This window comes from Desmodus rotundus, chromosome 2, assembly GCF_022682495.2.
Source record: "Desmodus rotundus isolate HL8 chromosome 2, HLdesRot8A.1, whole genome shotgun sequence".
NCBI lineage: Eukaryota > Metazoa > Chordata > Mammalia > Chiroptera > Phyllostomidae > Desmodus > Desmodus rotundus.
Genome location: NC_071388.1, coordinates 166878661 through 166902980, shown reverse-complemented (window position 1 = coordinate 166902980; position 24320 = coordinate 166878661). Strand labels below are relative to the sequence as shown.

At 40.1% G+C, this 24320-nt stretch overlaps 1 protein-coding gene across 5 annotated transcripts in view; it reads left to right on the top strand.

The window, feature by feature from the left end:
- Nucleotides 1-290: 290 nt before the first annotated feature.
- The window catches only part of CERKL (CERK like autophagy regulator), a 96086-nt gene continuing 72056 nt past the window's right edge, over nucleotides 291-24320 (top strand). For all 5 annotated transcript variants that reach the window (XR_008426185.1, XR_008426184.1, XM_053918824.2 and 2 more), the window contains exon 1: nucleotides 291-616. Coding sequence is in view for 3 of the 5 variants with exons in the window: in XM_053918824.2 (XP_053774799.1) it covers nucleotides 379-616 (238 nt within the window). In the remaining 2 variants the exon portion in view is untranslated. The remainder of the gene's footprint in view (nucleotides 617-24320) is intronic.

Genomic DNA, 24320 nt, shown 5'->3' with positions numbered 1-24320 from the left:
AATAAGACGCCCAGGAGGGCGAGTGTGCTAGTCAAAGTTTGAGCATCCCTAGTTTATTCAACTGCGGGTGACGCACTGCGCTAACACGCATCTAACAGTAGGGACTAGGTGGAAGGAGCAACTTACTCTTTTTTTTTTTTTTTTTTTTTTTTTTTTTTTGGTAGTTAGGAGCAGAGACTGGCGACTGGAGGCCTAAGATGCTGGTCTAGGTCTAGTCGGCCCCGCCTGCCCGCCCCGCCTCCTTCCTAGGTCTCAGCCCAGCGCCCAGTGCGCGGTTGCTGTGGCAGCGCCGGACGCAGCTCAAGTTGTGACTGCCAGGGCCTCCACCTTTTCCTCCTCCTCCAAAGGCTGCCCCGGACCCCAGGCTGCAGCCCAGCCATGCCCCTGGGGAGACGTGGCAGCCGGGTGAGCGCTCTGGAGGGCGGAGGGGAGGGAGAGGCGCCCCCTGCGGCGGCCGCAGCGCCCCCCGCTCCCAGGGCATCCGCGCAGCAGCGGGAGGCGGCGGCCGAGCAGGTCCTGCTCCGGGGCATCTTCGAGATCGGGAGGAGCAGCTGCGACGTGGTGCTGAGCGTGCGGGCTCTCAGGTGGCGGCCCATCCTGCCCGAGCGCCCTGCGGGTGAGTGCTCGAGTCCCCGAGCCTTCGCCTCCCACCGCTTCCTCCCTACCCCCCCCCCCCCCCCCCCGCGCGGCTCGCCGCACCCGGGCGCGCACCCCCGCCCTAAGCTCCTCCTCCGCCCGCGCCCGCCGCGGAGTCCGGGCCATCCCAGGGGCCACTTGCCACCTCCTGCCGGTCTTGCCGCCTGGGGGTGTATTCCCTGGGCCCTGTCACACTGAGGTTCTGCTCTGTGCCAAAAAGGAAGGAACTGATACCCAAAGCGACGGTGTTTTCTAAGCGCGGGAAGGGCGCCTACTTTTCCCGCGCCAAATTGATGAAGTTTTAATCTGTCAATTTCTGACCGTACTCGGAAAGTGTGAGACTTTTTCAGAACCTCCATGAGAGTTCTGAATTAAACTCTCTTGTTGCTGACTTCTGAAAGTTTCACCGCGATGCTTTGGACCCTCTCCGGACTTTTCCCTCCTTCACATCGCCCTCGACATTGTCTGGAATCAAGTTTTCTTCGGGCTCAGTCTAGGAACTCTTGACTCTTAATGTTGGCTTTAGAATCGTCATCATGCTGTTTACTTACATTTGGCTTTTACTGACTGGAAAACTTAGTCATTTAAGACGTGTTATAATGCTGTATTTTACAGTTGAAATATTTCAAGTTTTAATATAGAGATGATTTAGAGAAAAACTTTCGAATATGGTACTGTCTCTTCTAGCTAAATACAAACTTATGAAATTTTAAAAATAGCCTCCCCCTGTTGACAAACAATGCACAGTGTACTATTTACATTACAGGATAGGAAAGCAACACTATTTTAAGGTGAGTTTTTTTTTGTTTTTGTACAAAAGTGAAAAATGAAGCAGAGGAGCTAGGGACCAAGCACTGGTTATGAGTGTGAACTCAGCTTCTGCTGACCCCAACTGGGGACCTGGCTCACAACCCAGGATTGTGCCCTGACCGGGAATTGAACTAGTGATCATTTGGTTCATAACCAGCACTTAATCCACTAAGCTACACCACCCATGCATGGCATTAAGTTCTGTTTTATATTGAGTGGTGACTGAGGAAAGGTAGGCTTAGTTAGCGTAACTGTGGGTAACATTTAAAAAGGTACCTTGACCGTTATAACTCTTAAATAGTACAAATGTTTACTCTGTTTAATTTGGGCTTAAACTCTTTGGTTTTCTTTTCCTTAATCTAGATAGAACACTCTTTTTCTTTGTAACTAACACCTAGTATGCAAACTACATTGGGCCGCTGAATTTAAAGGTACAGAAGCCAGCACTTTAGTAAGTACTCCTATTTATAGAAGAAACCAAGAGATGCTTCACTTAAAAGAGTGGGAGAAGAAGAGAAGGTATTAAGAGATGCTATGTTTAAATGTGAGAAGTAGTGCCTGATGTGGAGTTAGTTTACATGTAAGTAGCAAATGACAAGTGAAATTGGTCCAGAAAACGGAGGATAAACTACATCAAGGTTACTGTGCTTGGGAGGATGAAGTAGGGGCTGACCATGTCCATTGCAAGTTGGCCAGAAGAGGTTGTCTGGCTGCTCCAGAAGAGGGTGAAGGTGAGGTCACTGGGCATTATTAGATCACACGTATGAGGTGTTTGGAGATCACTCAGGTTTTAAACCTCATAATGCCTTGGTAGTTGTCTTTTTAAATAGACTTTATTTTTAGGGTAGTTTTAGGTTCATAGCAAAATTGGGCAACGATGCGAGACTTGCCATACACCCGTCTCCACACGAGCTCAGCCTCCCCTGTGATCAGCACGTCCCACCAGAGCGGCGCCTTTGTTGCAGTTGATGAATTCACACGGACACACCATTAACACCCAAAGTTGATAGACATTAGACGTCACTCTTGTGTTTGTATATTTGATGGGTTTTGGCAAATTCATAACGGGGTGTGTTAGAATTCTCCAGAGAACTGATAGGTAGATGATAGATAGATAGATAGATAGATAGATAATAGATGCAAGGAGATTCATTATGGGATAATGAAGGCCGAGATATGCACTGTATGTTGTCTGTAAGCTGGAGAACCGGGAAGGGGCTGGTGGTATAATTCAGACTGTTTTGAAGGCCCGAAAACCAGTGTAGCTGACTCGCAGGCTGAGGCTGAAAGCCTGAGACATGGGGGTTGGGAGGCGCTAAAGTAAGCCTCAGTTTAAAAACCAGGAGCTTTTCCTTTGAGGGCAGAAGGTGTATGTCCCAGCTCTAAAAGAGTGAGAATTTGACCTTCTGCCTTTTTGTTCTATTTAGCCCTCAACAGATTGAATGATAGCTGCCAACATCAGTGAGGGCGGATCTTCTTTGCTCATTCTACTGGGTCAAATGCTAACACACCCAGAAACAATGTGTTACAAGTTACCCTGGCTCCCTTAGCCCAGTCAAGTTCACATAAATTAACCAGCACCACGTGTATCCACTATTATAGCATCAGATAGAGTAGTTGTATCGCTACTAAAAATCCTCTGTGTTTTGTCTATTCACTCCTCCCTTTGTAAGACCTGGCAACCACTGACCTTTTTACTGTCTTAAGGTTTTGCCTTTTCCAGAATTTCATGTAGTTGGAATAATACAGTATGTTGCCTTTTCGGATTAGCTTCTTTTACTTAGTAATACGTGTTCAAGGTTCCTCCATGTCTTTTCATGGCTTGACAGCTCATGTCTTTTTAGTGCTGAATAATGTTCTGTTGTCTGGATAGAACACCGTTTATTGACTCATTCACCTACTGAAGGACATCTTGTCTGTTTTTACTTTTGGCAATTGTGAATAAAGCTTCTGTAAATATCTATGTGCAGGTTTTTGAGTATATACCAAGGAGTATGATCGCTGAATTGTATGGTAAAAGTATGTTTAGTTTTGGAAGAAGTGACTAAGCTGTCTTCCAAAGTTGCTATACCATTTTACATCCCCACCAGCATCAAATGAGTTGTTCCATATTCTCGCCAGCATTTGGTGTTTATGGCATTCTGGATTCTGGCCATTCAAATAGGTGTGTAGTGGTATCTGATTTTAATTTGTATTCCCCTGATGACATATGATGTGAAGCATCTCTTCATAAGCTTATTTGCTCTCTTTCTATTTTCTTTGTGACTTGTCTGTTAAGCTCTTTGGCCCATTTTCAATCAGGTTGTTTTCTTTTTCTTTTAGATTTTATTTATTTATTTATTTTTAGAGAGAGGGGAAGGGAGGGAGAGGGAGAGAAACATTTGTGTGTGGTTGCCTCTTACACACCCCACACCTGGGGACCTGGCCCGCAACCCAGGCATGTGCCCTGACTGGGAATCAAACCAACGACCCTTTGGTTCACAGGCCGGCACTCAATCCACTGAGCCACACCAGCCAGGACAGGTTGTTTTCTTATTGCTGCATTTTAAGGGTTTTTTTTCCCCACATTTTGGGTAACAGTCCTTTGTCAGATGCATTTTTTTTTGCAAATATTTTCTCCCAGCCTTGTTTTCACTGATGAGATAAAATACTATGTGGTCTTACCCTAATATTCCATCTTGAGTAATGAGCAAAGACATTGATGTGTAATATGAAGGCTGCCACTGCCAAAATAGTGACTGCTTGATGGTCTCGTTGGCAGGGCAGATGAGTGTGGCCACAGTTAGAGTAGTCCTCTTTATTGGGTTCCATGGGGACTTGGAAACTTGGAATAATGATTGTGTTCCTCGTCCCCAAAGAAGGGAGGAGTGTTCGGGACAGCCTGCAAGTCAGGATGGCAGGCACAAATGTACTAGTGTCTTTTTTTTTTTCCCCACTCTTTTTTTTTCACTCTTTTTTTTTTTTTTGGTGGAAGAAATGTCTTCAATTTAGTAGAGTAGATCAATAGCAGTTATTCTCTTAACAATTTAACTTAAATATTTTGGTGCTAACTTAGTGCAGAACACTTCACTAGATGCTATAAAAATGCAAAATGATGACCTGGTCTTTGCCTTCAAGGGGATTTTACCTTTCTGGAAAGACAGGACCGTAAGCTATGATGTAAGACAGTGTGTCACCAAACAGTCATTCATCAAACATGAAGCACCTGTGTGTGCTTTGTGCAGTGATGTAACGATCAGTAGGATGGGAACTCTTCCTTTAAGGATTTCTGTGTCTTCAGAGGAGGGAGAGCTATTCTTGGCAGGAGTTTTTCCATGGAGGATTAATCTTCTTGTTCACTTAAGTCTTCATTTCCAAAAGGAGCTTGAGTTGAATGGTAAAGAGTATCTTATGAGGGGTTAAGGTATTATATTAGTTTTATAGGGATGTGCTAACAAAGCACTGCAAACTTGTGAGCCTAAAACAACAGAAATTTATTCTCTCATAGTTTTGGAGGCCAGAATTCAGAAATCAAGGCGCCTGTCAGGCCACTCTCCCTCTGCAGGCTCTGGGAGAGCACTCTTTCTTGCCCCTTTCAGCTTCTGAAAGTGGTGGTTCCTGGCATTCCTCGACGTGTGGTAGCGTATCTCCAACCTCTGTCTTTGACTTCACGTGGCCTGCTCTTCTTCCTGTGTCCTCTCTAGATATAAGGGCAAAGGCATTAGATTTAGGATCCACCCCAAATCCAGGATGATCTCATCTTGAGATCCTTAACTTAATCATAGCTGCAGAACCCTATTTACAAATAAGGTTACATTCTCAGGTTCCAGGTAGACCTAAATTTGGTACAGGGAGGGGGGGAATACTGTTCAACCAGGTGTGATGGGGGTGGAAGAAAAATTGGTTGAGAGAATTAGATGAAACCAGCAGATGGAAGGCCATTTTCGGGGAACAGTGACTGCTAAAATGTGACAGAGTAGCAGGAGGAGAATATTTAACAGGAAAGCAGAGGCCAGAATGGGAAGAGGCCTGAAGACAAAGGTAAAGAATTTAGCTTTCATTTCATAGAAAGAATGAAGATGATATTTCCCCAGCTGTTCTCTTATATATATTTAAACCTGTGTTATCAAATTCATAGTGTCTCTCATTATCCAAAGTTCTGTCATTGGAGATATTCATATCACAATTATATTGAAGCTTCAGACTTTCGAGACCTATTTCAGTGACTTTTATCTTCACTCCGTGTCCTTTGCCCCCACCCATGGCCACTCCTAGATGTTTGTCATCTCTGTTCATAACCAACCCATCCCATTTCTGCAGCCTCATCCTGAAATTGGGGTCATCTCTTCTACCCACTTTCTTAGGTTGTTACCCTTGCTCTGCTAGCTTTCACTTAAGCATAGTGATGTGGTCAGGGCTCTCCTATCCTACCACCCTGCCTTGGTCCTCGAAGATTGTCTTTCTGGCTACTACTCTGCCTTTTTTCTCAGTTTCTTGGATATGCTCCTAGCAAAATTAATTTACTCTCATTGCTTCTATTAGTTCACTTCTAAATTAGTCCTCAGCTATCTGAGACCTGGCTTTGTTTTTTTTTGCTGCTTAAACTGCTTGGGCGAAGGCTAGCAATCACCTTCCAATTGCTCAGTCAAATGGACCAATTTCAGCCCCCTTACCTTTTGGGATTTCTCCTTCACTTGGCTTTGACTTTGCTGCCTTGGTTTCTGTGACCCCACCAGAACATAGTTTATCAGTCTCCCCATGGGGACTTCTTTCTGTTTGCCTGTCTAATTTTGGTGTTCTCAACCTGGCTAACAGTTGTCACACATATGTACTCTCTGGGTTATACCATCCACTTTTCTCATCTACCCTCAGGCTTAACACTCAACCTGTCTTTAGTCCAGTGCTCAAATATTTCCTGTATACATCAACTTGGGAGTCCCTCAAATTTAATACATCCACAAGAAAAGCAACTTTTCTTGCTCCTTAGAAACAACATCTGGTCTTGTATTCCCTACCATAGTTTTAGAACTCACTAATTAGCCAGTTGTCAGAATATTTAACTTTGCTTATTAGGTATGTGTAAGCTATGGTATAATGAGTAGGACTCCCTGAAGTTTATATTGGATGGCTATAGGTTTTTGTTTATAATTAGTAAACATGCTAGCTATATATGAGAGGGGGCATTCAGAAGGCTATGTGGAAGGTTATTCTGAGCCAGGATTTGGAAGGTAAGTCCAGACTCACTGTCCCTCCCTCACTACCTCTCTAATCAACCACCAATCCTATTCTCTCTATTTGCTGTCTTCTTTCACTGTCCAGCCAATCACTACTGTAGCTTGGGCCGTTATAAACTTCTACTTGACCCACATTGTCACCTCCCTTGATCCTGTATTCAAATCTCATCTTCTCAGTAAGGCTTTTCCTCATCACCTGTTTACAGTTCCTTCCGCCTGCCCCCTTTCTGGCTCCTATCACCCCCATATTCCTGCATGGCATGTATTGTCCAACATGTTATATAGTATTTACTGTCTGTCTTCCTCACCACCACCCTGGTTTTGAGGGTCCTAAAAGTAAATAAATAGCACATTCATATTAGGATAACTTTTTAAGTGTTTTTAAAACGCAGTATTTATAAAGGTGTAAGTAAGATTTGGGATAGTGAAGTACTCTTGGGACTAGAAATAGAGGAACAGGTGATTCCATTCTTAGGTGCAAAAGGGGAAGAGCTGCCTGAGCCTGGATTCGGAGGGACTGTGCAGGGAGGGCCACTCATCAGGGCCTATGGCCTTTGCTTTAACTTGGCTGATTTCCCCAACCAGTTCCACAGGGAGGGAGTCAGGGACTCAGCACCCATGCTGTCTTTTTCTGGTCCTCACCATAATCCAAAGCCAAATTGCAAGGGACCACCTGATGCAGGCGCAGAGCAGGGGTAGGAGGACAGAGACGGGATCTAGGTGGGGAAAAAGAAAGATGTTCGAAACATCTGTTTTGTTTCCTGTCAGCTTTTGAAGAATGCCTTATACATAAAATAAAGTATGTTGAGTGAAGGAATTTGCTAACTGGCCTCCTCAACTTTAGTTTGGCCTATTGCATTGTAATCTGATTACTACACTACTACTTACGAGTGACATCACTTGGAAGAGGGTATTCCCTCCCTTTTTGTTAAAGCAACAGAACTCTTTTTTTTTTTTAATTCTTAACTAATATTGACCCATTTCCTCATTGTTAGTGTCATGGCCAGAAGGTTCCACCTTGCTCAACTGCAGGGTAGGAAGCACCAACCAGGGCATAGATTGACCAGGATGCCACCACTGTTATGTAAATTGTGTGCTCAAAGAACACCATCTGTTCAGAAAATACCTTCTTTATTACCTACAATGGTGTCAGTGATCTCTATGTTGGAATCTCATATTGTAGCCATTTTACTTGTGGAATAATACACAGGTTTACTCATGTTAATATAAAATAATTACCAACTTCCTAGCTGGCTGAGAGCTAGGAAGAAGCAACATCCTAAAGAAATGGAAGAGGGATCAGGTGAGTTCTTTGAGACCCTATGAGAAAGGCCAGACAAGTCTGGGTCATGAGACCATGCCCAGGCAGAGCTGAGCGAGAGTAATGCCACATCGTGGGCAGCCCCCTGCGTAGGGCCTGGGCGTAAGGTGTCCAAAATTGAGGAGACAGGTCTGAAAGGGAACAGGAGCAGGTGCCATAGAAAACTGGCCTATTTTGTAATTTAGACCTTAGCTTGTTACTGAATCAGATAGTTTCAGTTAAATAATTTCAAAGCATCACTGATGGCCCGTTGGTATTGTCCTAAATCTCAACCAAAGACGAACTCCTAGGAACATGTTTTTTATCAAGTGGTAAGCTTCTATTTGAAATGTTACATTGACATAGAAAAGTATAAGCATTTTTGTGCGTCCCTGAAGCAGGAGCTGCTTATTGTACCGTGTGATTGGGTTATAATGTTTTTATCTGTTTCCCATAAAGGAAAAGTTATTGATGGAAGAGTTAGTAATGGGTAGGATTAGACTATATTAAGCTCATATTTTTGTACATTTAAGAATGATCACTTTAGGGATCTCTGAATGAATGCCAAATGCCCACAACCCTCCCTCCTTCCCTCCCTCCCTTCTTTCTTCTCCCCCCCCCCATCTCCTCCCTGCTTCTCTCCTTCTCTCTCTCTCTACCCCTTCCTTCCACCATCTTTGTCATTTACTAATGAAAAAACACCTCGGAGTCTGAAAATCACTATAGGGCCTTTTATAGGCTTCCTACTCCAGCTGTCTGTGGTGCAGGAAAGGTTTCAGGAGTGGGCACCAAAAGGACCTGATGTCTTGTGTCTTGGGCAACCATTTAACCCCTCTGAGCTAGTTTTTTTCTTACCTGTAAAATGAGGCATTTGTATTCTGTGGTCTCTAAGAAGCATCGACTTTGTGAAGTTGCATTTTAAAGAAAATATCTGTTTTTATAGATTTTAAGAGTTAGGCTACCTTAATAAATTAAATAGGTGTGAATAAGGTTTGGATGATCAATGGGGTCAGCCGGCTGGTGTGTATTGGAGAGTTGCATTTTGCAGCGGGAGCTTCATAGTGCTAATGAATCTCTAATTAGAAGAACCACATGAGAAATATGGGCCAAGCCCCTTGCTCCCCTTCTCCAGCTTCAGGGCGCAGTGGTGAGAGGTGAGCCATCACCTCAGCACAGGTCCCGTCTTTGGAAAGGAGGAAACCATTATACAAAATTGTTGGTCAGGGCTACACAGAGGCAAGTTTTTCATAATGGACAAAGGGACTAGCTTATCCTTTTTTCTGAACCCTCTAATCAAATTTCACTTCCTGTACACTCTAATCAAATTTCAGAGTAAGGATTTTATAGTATGTGTGCTTAGCATTAGAATATAATGTTTCAAATATTTTTAAAAACAAAATGAAGCTTTCAAATCTTAATTATGGTTTATAAGTCTCTATTTTTCATAGACTTACTATGTCAAGTCACACAATTTCATGTTATGTTTTTTCAAAGGGATATTCCTACCACAACTCTGAGCTCAGCTGAATTAGAGCAGTAACTAGAAAATCTGAGAAAGCCGAGCTTCAATATGAGGTCTTGAAAATGTTTCTTTTATACGAGAGTTGAAATGATTTTCTTGTGCTTTAAGTATATATAAACACTTATTTGCTGGAAACTTAACAATGTGAAAGGTCATGTGGAAAAAGGTGACAATGAGAAAAACAATCGATTTTAAAAAATAAGGGTTAGTGATTATGCGAGCTTTAGCAGAGCTGGATGCATTCTTAAGTATTAATCTGGCTGAGCTGTTGGGGAACAGATGTACGTGAAACAGATCCCAGTCTTCTGTTGTGTCCATCCGGAGTGAGACATCTGTCAGCGGACCGCGTGGTCACAAATAATGGACGCAGGGGTTAGACCCCAAAGTGACCTATTACTCACATGAATTATTGAAGGACTAATTACTCAACAAAACATGATGCTTTCATTCATCAATCTACATATGAAAAGGAAAATACTTAAAAAAATTGGTGGTATGTTTCTAAGCTTTCAAATTTGAAGGAATTTGAAAAAGATGGTTCTGAAAAATCAAGCTTACCAAATAACTGAATGTTTTGCATATGAAGCTTTTAAATGCTTGACAGGCCTGTTAACCTATGCATAAATATTGTGTCGAGCTCATATTTTATAAATATTAGCTTTTTATTAAAGTACATTGGTCCACGTAGAAAAACAAAGGTGGAGTGGATCTCTAAGGCACGACTGTGCAGTTAAACCTTCTATGATGATGGAATGCTCTGTGTCTGCGTGGTCACTACCGTCGCCACCAGTAAACCTGTGGCCACTGAGCACCTAAAATGTAGCTCATCTGACTGAGGAACTGAATTTGTAAATCTGTTTCATTTCAATTTAAGTTCAGTAGCCACATGCAGCTGGTGGTGACTACATCTTTAACACATGGAGGGTTGAAGATGTTTATTCCCTTGATTGCCAGGGAATTTAATCTTTATTCAAAAAGATCATAAAGAAATTTTAATCTCTATTTCTATATAAAGGTACAGTTTTCAAATAATTAATCTCAGTGTGGAACTGATCTGCTCATACCATCTGAATGGCTTATTTAAAGGTAAAGACACTGAGTCCCGAGATGCCAAAGCGGCAACACCCTTTAACATATTTTGTGAATACAAAAAATGTTTTCTTTGTTATTGTGAATTGGGATAGTAAAGTTGTTAAAAGTCATCATATTATTCCTCATGGTCATTGTGATTTACTATATAAACTGACATTTGGCAAACTTAATGTTTCTTACTGTAGGATTAGTGTATTGCAAATGATAACTGTCCTAGCCTCTGTCCCCGACCCCATGGAAGTCTGCATACTGACGTTGCTCTTGAACATGCCGCAACCACGTGCACCAGCTGAAGGCAAACACAGTACTTTCTAAAACTGATCTACAGTACTTTTTGTTTTCCTCTTCATCTCACCCCTCCCCTATGCGGGTGCCTTTGGGGTTGGAACTGGCACAGAAATACCCTCCTGGGAGTGGGGAGCATACTTGCATTGAAGCTGAGGGCTATAGGGATGTGCAAACTTAGAGTCAGATGGGCTGGATCAAGGTCAGTAAACAGAAAAGTTGGTCCAGTCGGGGTTCTTCACAGCAAGAGGACCTTAAGTAAACCTCAGAAGTCTAAACATGATGATCCTGAAGAATTAAAGAGCCAGGGCAGTAGATATAGGGATCTATAGATTGACTGGCTACACAGGTGGATGGTATTTCTAGACTGGGCATTTTTGTGCTCTCTGTAATTTGGGAAAGTGGCTCATTCTCATTTAAAGGGCCAGGTATATAGTATACATAATTCATTATGATCTCAGTACTAGAATACTTATTCTGAACCTTATTGCTTATCCCATCTAGCCTATTACTTGACTAGGTTATTAGATTACATTTCAAATATTGACAAATCTACAAACATCATCAAAGTCCTTGACATGGGCCTAAGTTCTTGCATGTGACTCTATCCTTGCCCAATTTTTAGAAGTACTGTGCCTATGATGTAGGTGGTATTTGCTAAACTAGTGAGTTTTGGTCGTGTGTGTGTGTGGTGTGAGCAAAGACAAGAAACTCTTAGTAGCCATGGGTCTTTATATTCTTTTGTATTTTTTCCCAAAAATCAGTACAGGATAGAGGGAGATAAAAGGGAAAAGAGGGAAGGAAATGGAGTTTGAGGGAAATTAACTCTTACACTAACTTTTGCATGCAAACCAGAAGCTGAGAACCCTTACTTAGTATAATGGATGACTGAGTCCAAAGGTAAGGAGGACCTGCAAGCGGGCAGGCAGGTAAGCATACCGAAAAAAAAAAAAATTGGCATAGTGCTATGGACTTAGGGTAAGCCTAAAGATAAATCTAAAATAATGTACCAGCTGGCACCAGGGAATTCCTATGTACATTCCAAGTTTTTCATCAGAAACAGTGCTGTGGAAATTACTGTGGCTGCTACACAACAGTAGCCAGTGTTTGACTGAAAACAGTGAACATTTACTGAGGTTTACTCCGCCAGGTCCTGTGCTAAGTATCTTCCCAACAAGGCTCTGTAGTCTAGATAGGATTTTTATGCCCATGGCCCAGAGCTGTAAAATAACTTGCCCAAAGTCATGCTAGTAATTCTGAATCCCCCGAGCCACACTGTTCCCATTAGGTTACACTGCTTCCTCAGTCAAGCAAGGAAGAACTCCCCCTAATGCCCTCAGGAGTCTGTCTGATGCCTGAGTTAGTGAGAGAGTAGCATCATGGTACAAACCCGTATATATATAGCTTTGTTGCTCTACTCACTCAGTCATGTTGAATGTGACTGCCACACAATACACATGCTCTCTCCACGGCATCTACCACCCCCACTGACTAGTACAGTGAAGTTGTCATTGTTCACACAAGCACATTCCAGTCCATTCTCCTTGGCTGCCAGGCTACGTTGATGTCATGTGGACCATTCTTGTTATATTAATAATAGCTGGACGTTTTCTGGACAGACCTCAGTACGTTAAAAAAACCCCAAAACACTATAATGCAATAATATCATCTGATCTCTTTCAGGCCTTTTAGACAGTTCCACCATAGACAGTGCATTCCATTTCTCTAGGCATTTTAAATTTGTGAATAAATGACCAAAATGGGATAGAGAAATGGGATTTTTTAAGAGTTTTTTTAAAACCCAATCTTTATAATGGAAAATGTCAAGCATACCCAAATGTAGAAAGAAATAACATAATAAGCCTCCATGTTCAACCCAACGAAGGGTTTGGCTCTATTGTTACATATTATTGAGTTTAAATAGTTTTCAAAGGCAGTCTTGTTTCTTCCGTGCCCTACCCATTTCCCCTCTTTCTCTGGAATAGTTTGAAGCAATTCTTAGACATTGTATAATTGCATCTATAAACACCTCAGCGTGTATCTCTAGGAGGTAAGAATTTTTAAAAATATAATATGCAATGTAATCACAATACCACTAGTTCATTTTTTGCATTTTTATTTTTCAATTACCGTTTACTTTCAATATTATTTTGTGTTGGTTTCAGGTGTAGAGCATAGTGGTTAGACACACATACACTTCACAGTGTTCCACCCAAATTTCAGTACCCACTGGCACCACACATAGTTATTGCAAATTTCTTGACTGTATTCCCTGTGCTGTACTTTACATCCTCATGATTATTTGGTAATCTCCAATTTGTACATCTTAATTCTTTCACCTCTTTTTCCCAGTCCCCAACCTCCCCTCCCCCATTATTCTGATTTAAAATAATCCTCTTTTTATCCCATGTTCATATTTCCCTGATTATCCAGTGTTTGTGTTTCTCTGATTATTTTTTTCTTTTTATATGAAACAACATTTAAATATGGTCCATATTGCAGTTGGTTGCTGTGTCTTTTTTATTTTCTAATCCACAGATTCTTCTTCCTCTTTTTTCCCTTGTAATTCATTTTCTGAACAAACTGGGTTGTCTAGCCTGTAGTTTCCCATAGGAATATGGGGATATGGGGACAAAAGATACAAAGGGGAGGAAGCAGATTCAGAGGGATAACCTTGAGACTGTGATGCCAATCTGACACCTGTAAAGGGGAGATGGAGGGGAGAGGGGAGAGCCTCAGCCCATGATGCATGTCTGATAAAGTCTTTGTTTATTTATGCTGAGAGCCTGAGAGACAAGACTGCCCCTTAGGAATCTTGCCTTGGACAGGACTGGCCACCTCTCAGCAGTGTTCCATTTTGGGCTATGGGATGCCTGGGAAGAGTGTGACCTCAGCTCTGAAGCTGAGGTGGATCTGAAGGTACCAACAGCTGGAGGCAAGTTCTTCCTTAATGGAAGACAACAGCAGCTGCAGTAACCAATGACCTTTATTATTGTCATTGTGAATTCAGGTATTTAAACATATTAAATGTATTTCAATTCTTAGCAATGTCTATTACTAATTCTCATCCCAATTCTATATTTTTGGACCGATGGGAATCCCTTCAAGTTGACTTGAGTCCTTTTGACATTCCCTCGGCCATCTCTGTTAACTTTCTTGCTTTTTGGAATGGTAAGATTTTCCAGGCTCATCTTAAACATTTCATGCCTCAGACATGGCAGTAACACTATCATCAAGGAAGCCTAGATCTTTTATTGGGTAATGGTGTTTAGAGACCACAATCTGAGTACCAGGTGTGCTCATTGCTAGTACTTCCCTTTACATGGTCCTGTTTCCTGTGTTTTTGTAGAAAACAGAGCTGGGGAGTATGTACTTTTTTTCCTAAACAGAAAATGTATGATGGAATTATGCTGATACTTCCATTTTTAGGTTCAAGACTAAAAGGTTTTCTTATTTCATCTCCTTTCTCCTAACCTTAAAAATCTCTCACTGCAATAGTATCATTACTTATTTTCATGTTTATCACAGAATTACAATACCAATGCAATCAACGACACAATTACTGAAATCCATTTAAGGTCATTCTGTAATTTTTTGTTTTTGCTTTTAGAGTATCTATTACTTTAAGTATATGCTATGTGTGGTCAAGTACTGTTTTAAAGATATTTGGAATCATTCCTATTTGTGGTATTATACCCCCAACTCAATGTGTGGAATTATTTGTTTCATTTTGGTTTTGATTTTGGAGCATTTTTTAAAAATTTAATTTTGTTCCAGCACTTGACTATTATTGTAAATTGTGCTGCTATGAACACTGGGGTGCATAGGTTCTTTTGGATTGGTGTTTCAGGGCTCTTAGGGTATAATCCCAGCAGTGGAATTGCTGGGTCAAAGGGCAATTCCATTTTTAATTTTCTGGGGAAACTCCATACTGTTTTATACAGTGGCTGCACCAGTCTGCATTCCCACCAACAGTGCACTAGGGTTCCCTTTTCTCTGCATCCTCTCCAACATCTGTTTGTTGATTTGTTTATGTTGGCCATTCTGACCGGTGGCCATCAGCAAATGAGTGGATCAAGAAACTATGGTATATTTACACAATGGAATTCTACGCAGCAGAGAGAAAGAAGGAGCTTTTACCCTTTGCAACAGCATGGATGGAACTGGAGAGCATTATGCTAAGTGAAATAAGCCAGAAGGTGAGGGACAAATACCATATGATCTCACCTTTAACTGGAACATAACCAACAGAAGAAAAAAAGCAAACAAAATATAACCAGAGACATTGAAGTTAAGAACAATCTAACAATGGGCAAGGGGGAGTGGGGAGGGGACAGTGAGGAGAAGGTATTACAGGAACTACTATAAAGGACACATGGACAAAATCAAGGGGGAGGGTGGAGGTGGGGAGGGAGGAGGGAAGTGGATTCAGCTGGGGTGGGGTGGAGGGATGGGGAGAAAAGGCACATGACTGTAATTTAATAACAATAAAGTTTTAAAAAAATTAAAAAATTTAATTTTGTCCTGTAACTATGTAACATGTTTATATGGTTCCAAAGTCAAATTTACTGTAAACAAGCTGTATTCTGTGACATATAACTTTTATCTGTGTCCCTTCTACCATTTTACTTTCCTCCTATTATAAGTAAGCTTGTTTTTTCAAGTTTTTGGTTTATTCTTTTATTTTTAATATATAAGCAAAAATGTACATTGTTGTCCTTACCCCACTTCTACCCACTTTTGTAAATGCATGTGGGTCTTGAAGAATGACTAGAGTAGGCAACACAAAGGAGTGAGGAAACCAATCTAGGAAAACAGTATGTTAGAAAAAAGAAATCTCAGAGAGAATGCTTTCACCTATTTGGAAAATAAGGCCGTAGTCTGTTGGGTGAGTGTACGTTAATGCCGGGAGATGACAGTGTTCTGTGATACCTTAATAGTTTGTATGAGGCCTTGAATATCATACTAGGAAGCTGGTGTCATAACCTGAGGGCTAAGTACGGGGGTCGGGGGGAGGGGCTCGAGGGAAAGGAAAGAAAGAAAGGCGATGCTGAGATTTTAGCGCAGATAAGGAAATGGATAGTGGACACTGCTAAAATTAATTCTCGGCTCTGCAAAATGTGAAGCATTTTACTTGAAATGTATCCTACAAAGCATCAAATGTGCCAATGACTAGCAAAATGTCCAAACAGAAGGGAAATTGAGAGCTTGAGAGAGACAGGAGCTGGAGAAACCGCTCCTGAAAGACTGGACTTTGAACCCCATCAGGCTTAGTATCTGTGTTTTCCACGAGCCTCAGGCTCTTTCCTTCCATGTTTTGTTTCTTGTCAGGTTGAGGCCACTTTAAAAAAAGTTTAAAGATATTTTCAGAAAATATTATTTACTAAATATTGGTAAGTAAATTTATTGTATATTTTAAACTCAAAGTCACTTACTTAAATGTCTATTTTTTGGTCTAATACAAATATTTTTCAAATCAAAACTTTAAGTTTAGTAAAGGTTACAAACACATAATTCAAAGTACTTTCTACTGCCCATCTGTGCAGAAAGAATAAGATCACTGAAATTGAGCAGCTGTTAGGATGTATTCGTTTCCTTATATTTTAGGTTTGCTTCCATGTGTTAAAAGTGTAATGGGAAGATGGTATACGTTTTGGTGTGGTTTTCATTATACAGGTGAGAACTGAAAGTGAAAATCTTGGTGAATGTAAACACCTAAAGTAAACTAAACATCATGGATACATGTTTTTGTCATGTAATTTGATTTATAATAAGTTCTTATTTTAAAAGCAGAAATAAATTTTTCTTAAAACTTGTATTTTTATTTCTTAGAATTAACTTTTTATATTTGGGGGAGACTGTATTCACACCTAGCTTCTGAATGAAAGACACATCTATCACTTTCCAGGTTGTTGCTGCTCTGTTATTGGGCTTCATGCCATGGAAACGTTTTATGGGTGAACATAATTTTACTCACATCTTCTTTGTACTTGAACTCTGTGTTAGGTGCATGCCAGACTCATCTTGCATCCAATTATTCTGCATTAAAAATTTGTGTCTTGAAATTTGAAGTGGTCTTTTCAAATTTAACTCTCCTAGGACATAATTTAAGTCCCAACAATTAGTTTGGAAAGCTGTGAATGCTTTTTGGCTTTGATTTTCAAAGACTTTCAGTCAGTAACATTTAATTAGCAATTAGCATCCATTGTATATGTTGTACACTTTGGGGTGATATGACTAGTTACAAAGAAATACTGTAGAAGACCTCAGACTTCTGAAGCTGATAATGCTACTTACTAAATTATGAGCTACTTTATATTAAAATAATGATTCAATAGTTACCAACTGCTTGACTACTAAGTATAGGATACCCAGTGGAAGCAAAGAATCCTTCATCACACAGTAAACTAACCAAGTATTATTATTAACTTTGAAAATAACAATTATCTTCACCATCATTCTTGGGTAGACTGAAGAAATCAGAAAACCCATCTTAAAGGCCTCTATAAACACTTTAGTTTTCTTCTTAGTTAGTATTCTGCCTTTACAGAAGTCTCAATAAAATCAGTTAAGCACAAACTCTGAAAACTCAACATACTATCATATTCAATTTACTGTTAAACAATATCATACCCTGTATATAATCTTCTAGTTTTATTTTTTCACCGTAATAAAAGCACTGGTCATTATTGCTGCCGCTGATGCTCTTTTGTCTGCACATACTGTTGCAACATAACGTGTTGTGCATTTGATACGGATATCACCATATTGCCATAAGGAGCCGCTATTATTTTAGGCACCAACTGATTCCATGATAGTGTCAGATTTCTTTAACATATGCTTATGTTTTTGTACAAATGACCCCAAGAAACATCTGCTAGTTTTGTGGTGGTATCTACTGTTTCTTCTTTAGCATTTGACCTGCCAGTCACGTTTTTAATGTGAATATACAGTATTTCACTAGAGTAGGCTCACTTTCTGGCTTTCATGCTATCGATGTTAATTAACCATTTGAGTCAGCCCAATAGCAGAACTCAAAAATTGAAGCCACCTGTGCACATTATTGTAAAAATATCTTTCATGATTGTGACTTTAATTTTTTAGTCATTGATACTTTAAAATAGAAAAGTCCTCTTTTAATGGATCCTTTAGGATCCAAAATGTTAAGTCCAAAATTGCTTTCTAATGGTTCTGCATTTACTCTTTGAATTTTACAAAAGTGTATAGTAGTAGCTGGTGGTGTATTATCGACATCTGCAGCGGGTGTGTAAAGGCAGACAAAGGAGAAGGAGGTGAAGTTTCTATGAAGTTGTCAAATCCTGGCTGGAGGAGACTGGAAAACTTCTAGAGAATGTAGGCCATTGACCATATGATAGGTGGGAATCCCTGTTACTTGCTTTGGTATGACCTTGCCTAAGAAGCAGTGATCACAGATTTTCCTTGTGTGGTATTTCCTGCTTTCCTCTTTGTTTTCTCTAATTAGTTTTAAAGAGACAGGTAGCTACTTATTACTCAGAGGAAGCCATATGACTATATATTTATGATACTTAAACCTGAAACATCAACAAAATGAAAAACAAACAGAACTTCCTTTGACTAGCAATACTTGTCCATGTTTTCCAGTAGAAAATGTGTAAGTAGATTCTTTCCAATTCCCTCTATTTTACTACAGGACATTATCATAAACTTGTTATTACCTACACATGATTCCAAATCTAAACCCAATAAAGTAAATATACATATGAACTTAGTCACAGTGTACACCTGTGTTGTTTTAAGATAATGGCTAGAACATCTTATTCTAGGTTCCACTCATCTGCTTTGCAGGCATCAGCTGTTGGGCTCCTTCAGACTCTAAGCGTGTCATCATTTACATCTCTGTGCTCTTCACAGAAATTCAGTTGCTCTTGTTGCTCTTAGTCTCCCTCTGTCCCTTGGGGGACTTATGTCATTAGGACAACCTTCTGTCTCTCCCACTCATCATCACTTGGCTGAAGCTGAGCTGAGGCCCTTGCCAGGTACTCAGGGTGCTGGATCTGCAGTGGTCCAGCTTTGGCCTGCCTCAGTGAGGTCTGTGTGCCTTCCACGCCAAAACTCAGTTCTGTGAGGGGTGAGAGGATTACTGAAAAGCTTTATTTTTAGTAATAAACCCCAAGCAAGACTGTGTTGAATGCCTAAGTGGCTTTCTTTTAGGCCTGAAATAGGAGAGCCAGGGCCCTCTTTGTCCCTTGAGGAAGAGGGATTTCCCTTAGCCTTCTGGGCCCAACATTCAATCATTTAAGTGGGCTGGTTGCTGGACCCAAAGGGGAATGTAATTTCCCCTGATTGTGCTTTAGTTTCTCCCTCTGTGTATGATGATGAGTAGGACCAACTAGGGAAAGGCCCAGTGACTTTTCTCACCTCCCCTAGAGCAGACCACTTACTTTCCGTCATAGCTCCCCACCCCTCCGTTCCCCTGCCCTGTCTGTCCACGGCCCTGGAGGAACCATAGGCGTGGGGGAGGACATTCATAAAACAAAAGATTTTCGGGGATTGGGTATATTTGGAGTCACATTTGAAGTATAAACTATTGACCAGTTTTCATTTTAATACTACTTCCTGAACTTTTTGTTATTAGTTTTTAACGCAGGGACTTTTGTCTATTCTATCAGTGTGGGGTGCAGGTCGGGAATAGAAAGGAACACACTTCTGTTAACTTTGCTCGGTGCCTCCTATGATATGAACAGGTAGGCCCATCACTGTTTACTTGATGCTTTTTTTAAGAAGTGAGTTACATCACGAAGAATAACAAAATTAATTTGTTGAAATGTTCTTTAGGAAATCTTGCATGCATGTTTCCTAGAGAAACATGGGATTTCTCCCCTAAAGGACAAGGCTTTGTCTAGTTTTTAGTAAGACACTCTTTATAATTAAAACAAAATCCCAGTGTTAAGGGATTACTGTTTTTAAATAATTGGATTTCTTTCCTTTGTTTTCCTGATCCCTATGTATGAGAATAAATCTCATAGTATCTTAGGATAATACACATTTCCAAATTAAGTAGTTCTCGTAGCCACTGAATTTTAATAACACCCCTCTCAAAGTTTATGGATGATAACATAGAAAACAATGTCAGGTCAGAAACTTATTTTAAATTTGGGAAAGGCAAAAATTCAGAAACAAGTTAAGAACAATAGAAGTTGTGGAAATACTCTTTTTCAGCGATGATGTATTGATCTTTGCAATAAATTATTCAAAAATATAAATTCATTATTTGCATAATTTTATTTAACCCTTCTCTCAAATACTAAATCTAGTACTATATATTTCTTATTTCAGATAAATGCTTTCCTAAAATGATATTTTTAATGTCTAAGAAATAGACACTTCTATTTTAATTTAGCTTAAAAATGATTGGGGATAAGATGATATAGGGGAAAAGCAAATAGAAATGTCCAGCACTGTGGTACTTTTAGGAAACATTTCTAGAATAAGCTCTGTTCCCCTTTTTATTCTCTTTTTGTCCCCATACTCCCAGCCCTTTTCTGAGACTCTTAAATCACGTGTGAGCTCCAGAGAGGACGCATTTAGGGTGAGTGGTAAGAAATGGAAGTGTTTTGCTTGGGGCAAAGTTTTTATCCATATGGGACCTTCTTAAAACCCTGCACTCAGCCCCTTACATCAGAATTTGAGCTCCTAGGGAGCAACGTGAGCAGCAGGCAGGGGCAGCGAGGCCGGGAGATAGATGAAGGGCTATTTTTCTAGTCGTCACTTCTGGGCTTTTCAAACTGACCTATTTCTCCACTTAATCCTGGGTCCATCTTGACCTTAACTTTCTAGGAGTAGCTGTGCTGGGTCCTCCTGGGTTTGGAATTTCAATGAGGTACAGTTTCTAGTTCCAGGACAGACTTGTAGAGAACCAGTGGCATGGACAGAGGAAGGACTTTTGACAGATGCTCTGATTCTTCAGGAAGGCAACATGAGAAATATTGTAAATAGTCCTTTCAAATTTTACTCAAGTTTCTCAGTTAGCATAATTGTCCTCTCTGAGCATGCATCCCTTGATGTCTTGATTCATTCCTAAAATAATTGTGTCCACCCCATCTAACTCTAGTATTGTAGTTAATAATAAACTAAGCAATTGTTTAATGTTTTTCTCCTTTTGGTGTTAAATAGTCTTCAGTGTTCACATTGGGAAAGTTTTCTAAAGAAATTAAAACTTAAGGAAGGGTGGTGCATTTGTCTGATAGGACTGCCATAGCAGAATACCACAGACTGTGTGGCTTAACAGAAATTTCCTTACTTTCCCACAGTTCTGGAGGCCGAGAGTCTCATCAGGGTGCTCTCAGAGCTGGTTTCTGGTGAGGTCACTCTTTCTGCCTGGCAGGTGGCCCCCTTCTCCATGGGTCCTCACAGGGCCCTTCGCTGTGCACACACTCAGAGAGAGAGATCTCTGGTGTTTCTTCCTTTTATTGTAAGGACACTAGTCCTATCAGATTAGGACACCACCCTTACCACCTAATTTAACCTTAACTATTCTTTAAAGGCTCTGTCTTTGAATATAGTCACAATTCAACCTAGGAATTCTGTCCAAAGCAGGTGGATTTGTTACAGCACTCCTTGGGCTAAATCTTTTCCAAGCCTGAAAGTGGGTTTTACCCCCTCTCTCCCAGATGTTTGTTAACAAAGTAAGGTGAGGTTTTTTTGTTTGATTCTTTTTGATTTTTGATTTTTAAAAAAGATTTTATTTTATTAAACAGAGGGGAAGGGAGGTGGAAAAAGACAGAGAGAAACATAAATGTGTGGTTGTCTCTTTCACGCTCCCCACTGGGACCCTGGCCCACAACCCAGGCATGTGCCTTGACTGGGAATTGAACTGATGACCCTTTGGTTCGCAGGCCAGCACTCAATCCACTGAGCCATACCAACCACGGCATTGATTTTTTAATGTAATGGTTAATATATGGTTACCTACTTTTACATTTTATATGACACTAAGAAATAAGAATTGCTCATTAAAATTGTTTGGGAAGGTGGGTTATTTTTTTACATTTTAAGTAGGTTTCCTCAACTCTAAATCCCTGTGAACCTGGGTAATCTAATTAGTCTAAATGCAGCCTAAACAGCAATCTTTTAGTTCTGTAACAGCAGCAATCGCAGTTCTGAAAGACAGTGACATACATTTTAATATCGCAAACACTGTCATCAGTTTGCCTGTCTTTCCAAAGTGTTCTGAAAGCACGATGAGCTCATAACTTCAGGGTTGTTGTGGTAGTTGTTCTTCTTCTTGTCTATAATTACTAATGTTTGGTAAGAGATGACCATGCCTGATTACTTCTCCCATGTATTAAGGGATTATTTCAGGTTTTGGCACTAAAATCAAAGTTCACTTATCTTTGTATATTTCTGGGGTATTTTGCCAATAAATAATTACCTTGCATATTGGGATGTTCTTAGGACTATCAGATTGTTGACGCAACTTTAAATCTCATGCAGAGAAGTGATTTGGGTCACTATTACTCTGCTTTTTTCAAGTCTGAACAATGTTGACCTACATTTAAAAGTGTAACACTGTCCTGTCTATTATATAAATCCACTGTGCTATTATCAAAGGGCAAAATACAGAAAAGAGGTCACCAGTCGTATTTTCTCTGATGTCCTTGCCTTTTTTTTTTTTTTTTTTGGTTACATGGTTTGCTTCTGAAAGATAACCGAAGTAGAAAATTCACTAAGATTCGTATATGAAATCATATTAAGGTAGTTCTCAGGATTATAAAGTAATGATATTGAATGATGTAATAACAAAATTTATCTAAATAAGGACTGAAATGTGTTAACTCTATATGGAAATATAGGGGTGGGCAAGAATAGGTTTATAGTTGTTCTTATGGAAAATAATACAATTAATGATACAAGAATAAATTGTTTCATGTACTCAAAATTGTAAACCTACTTTTGCCCACCCTGTATTTAAATTAGAATTAGCTTTGACTTTTGACAAATACTGCTTAAAAAAAAGTCTTCTGAGTATTTAAGCTTTTAATACTTCAACCATTCTCCCTGAAGTCCACGTGGAAACATGTTCTTACTTTGGCTTAGTAAGGCTCTGAACGTTCAAAGCAACAGATGTTATACCCAGCCTAATTATATGTATCCTGGAAACACATCTTTATAGAGTGGGATTGGTTCTTGGGAAAACAAAAATTTGGCAAACAAAGGGCATTAAATTGCTGATCTCAGCAGTAATTACCTGGGATAGATTATAATAATCGTGTGTAGGTGGTAACTGCATTTATGTATTGGAAAAATAATGTAACTCTAAAATACATTAAAAAGAAAATGAATTTATGTAAACTTGATCACAGCTATTCATTAAAAAGCAGAAAAAGCCCTCAATTTTACTATTCTGGAAACAATAATTTTTTTGGAGAAGTTTTCCAGGATTCTAGATCCTAATATATTGAGACTGAAGCTTTAAATCATGTCTTTGTAGGTTACTGTGTTTGATTTTTATTATCCCCACTGAAAATTGAGCATTTTGAACAAATGAACTGATCCCTGATCTTTAGTATCCAGGGAACTCTTTGAAACAAAGTTGGCATCGTGAGAACCTTGCTTACTTGTTTAACGTCCCTACTAAAGCAGTGGGTTCTATAATGTTGATCTCTTCTTCCAAGGCCATCTTAAAGCACCTCTCCCCCCTTCCTCAATAGAGCAATGCAGAGTTACTTGGTGCGTGCCATGGAAAGTTTGGAAGTATCTGGAGGTTAGTTCGAGAACCACTGCAAAAACCATTTCTTAAATAGGTAGCTACAAAGTTCTGGAGGTTTTTATGAAAATTTCTGAGGTTGATGGCAGTAGTTTTTGAAGTCTGAAGCTTTTTGAGTAAGAGTTTTCTGTAGTCATGGTCTAAATAGCCAATTAGTACCAAGATTATCTAAATACAGTGTTTTTACATTTTTTTCACAAAAAAAGATTTTGAATGCAAAAGAAACTTCAGAATAAGACATTATACTTTAAAAATATTCTGAAATAGTTGTGCTATGTGTTTTATTTTGCATGTCTTAGATGATTGGCATGCATTGTGTTGTTGTTTTTGATGATCTTACAGACCTGCTACCACCTAGTCTCAATTCTCAGCGACTCCCTCCCTTGTAACGTGTTGCTAGGGCATGGTGTTCAAATCTTTTGAGAAGCTGAAATGACGAATAAGGAAAAGGGCGTCTTCCAGGCTGGTGTGCGCTCACAGTATCTCGTGTTTCGGACTCAGGCAGTGATGTGTGCAGTGTCCCCTCCCCGTCACACGGTGTGTGATGCTTTTCCTTCTCAGCACAGTCTCAACTTCCATAACAAAGTCCAGGATCCAAAGAGAAAACGCCGCAAAATGCAACCAGATGATCGCGATCAAATTTCTCTTCTGTGCGACAGAATCATCCGTGCTTGTCAGAAACACCGTCATCCCCTCCTGGGGTGGACTTGGTGA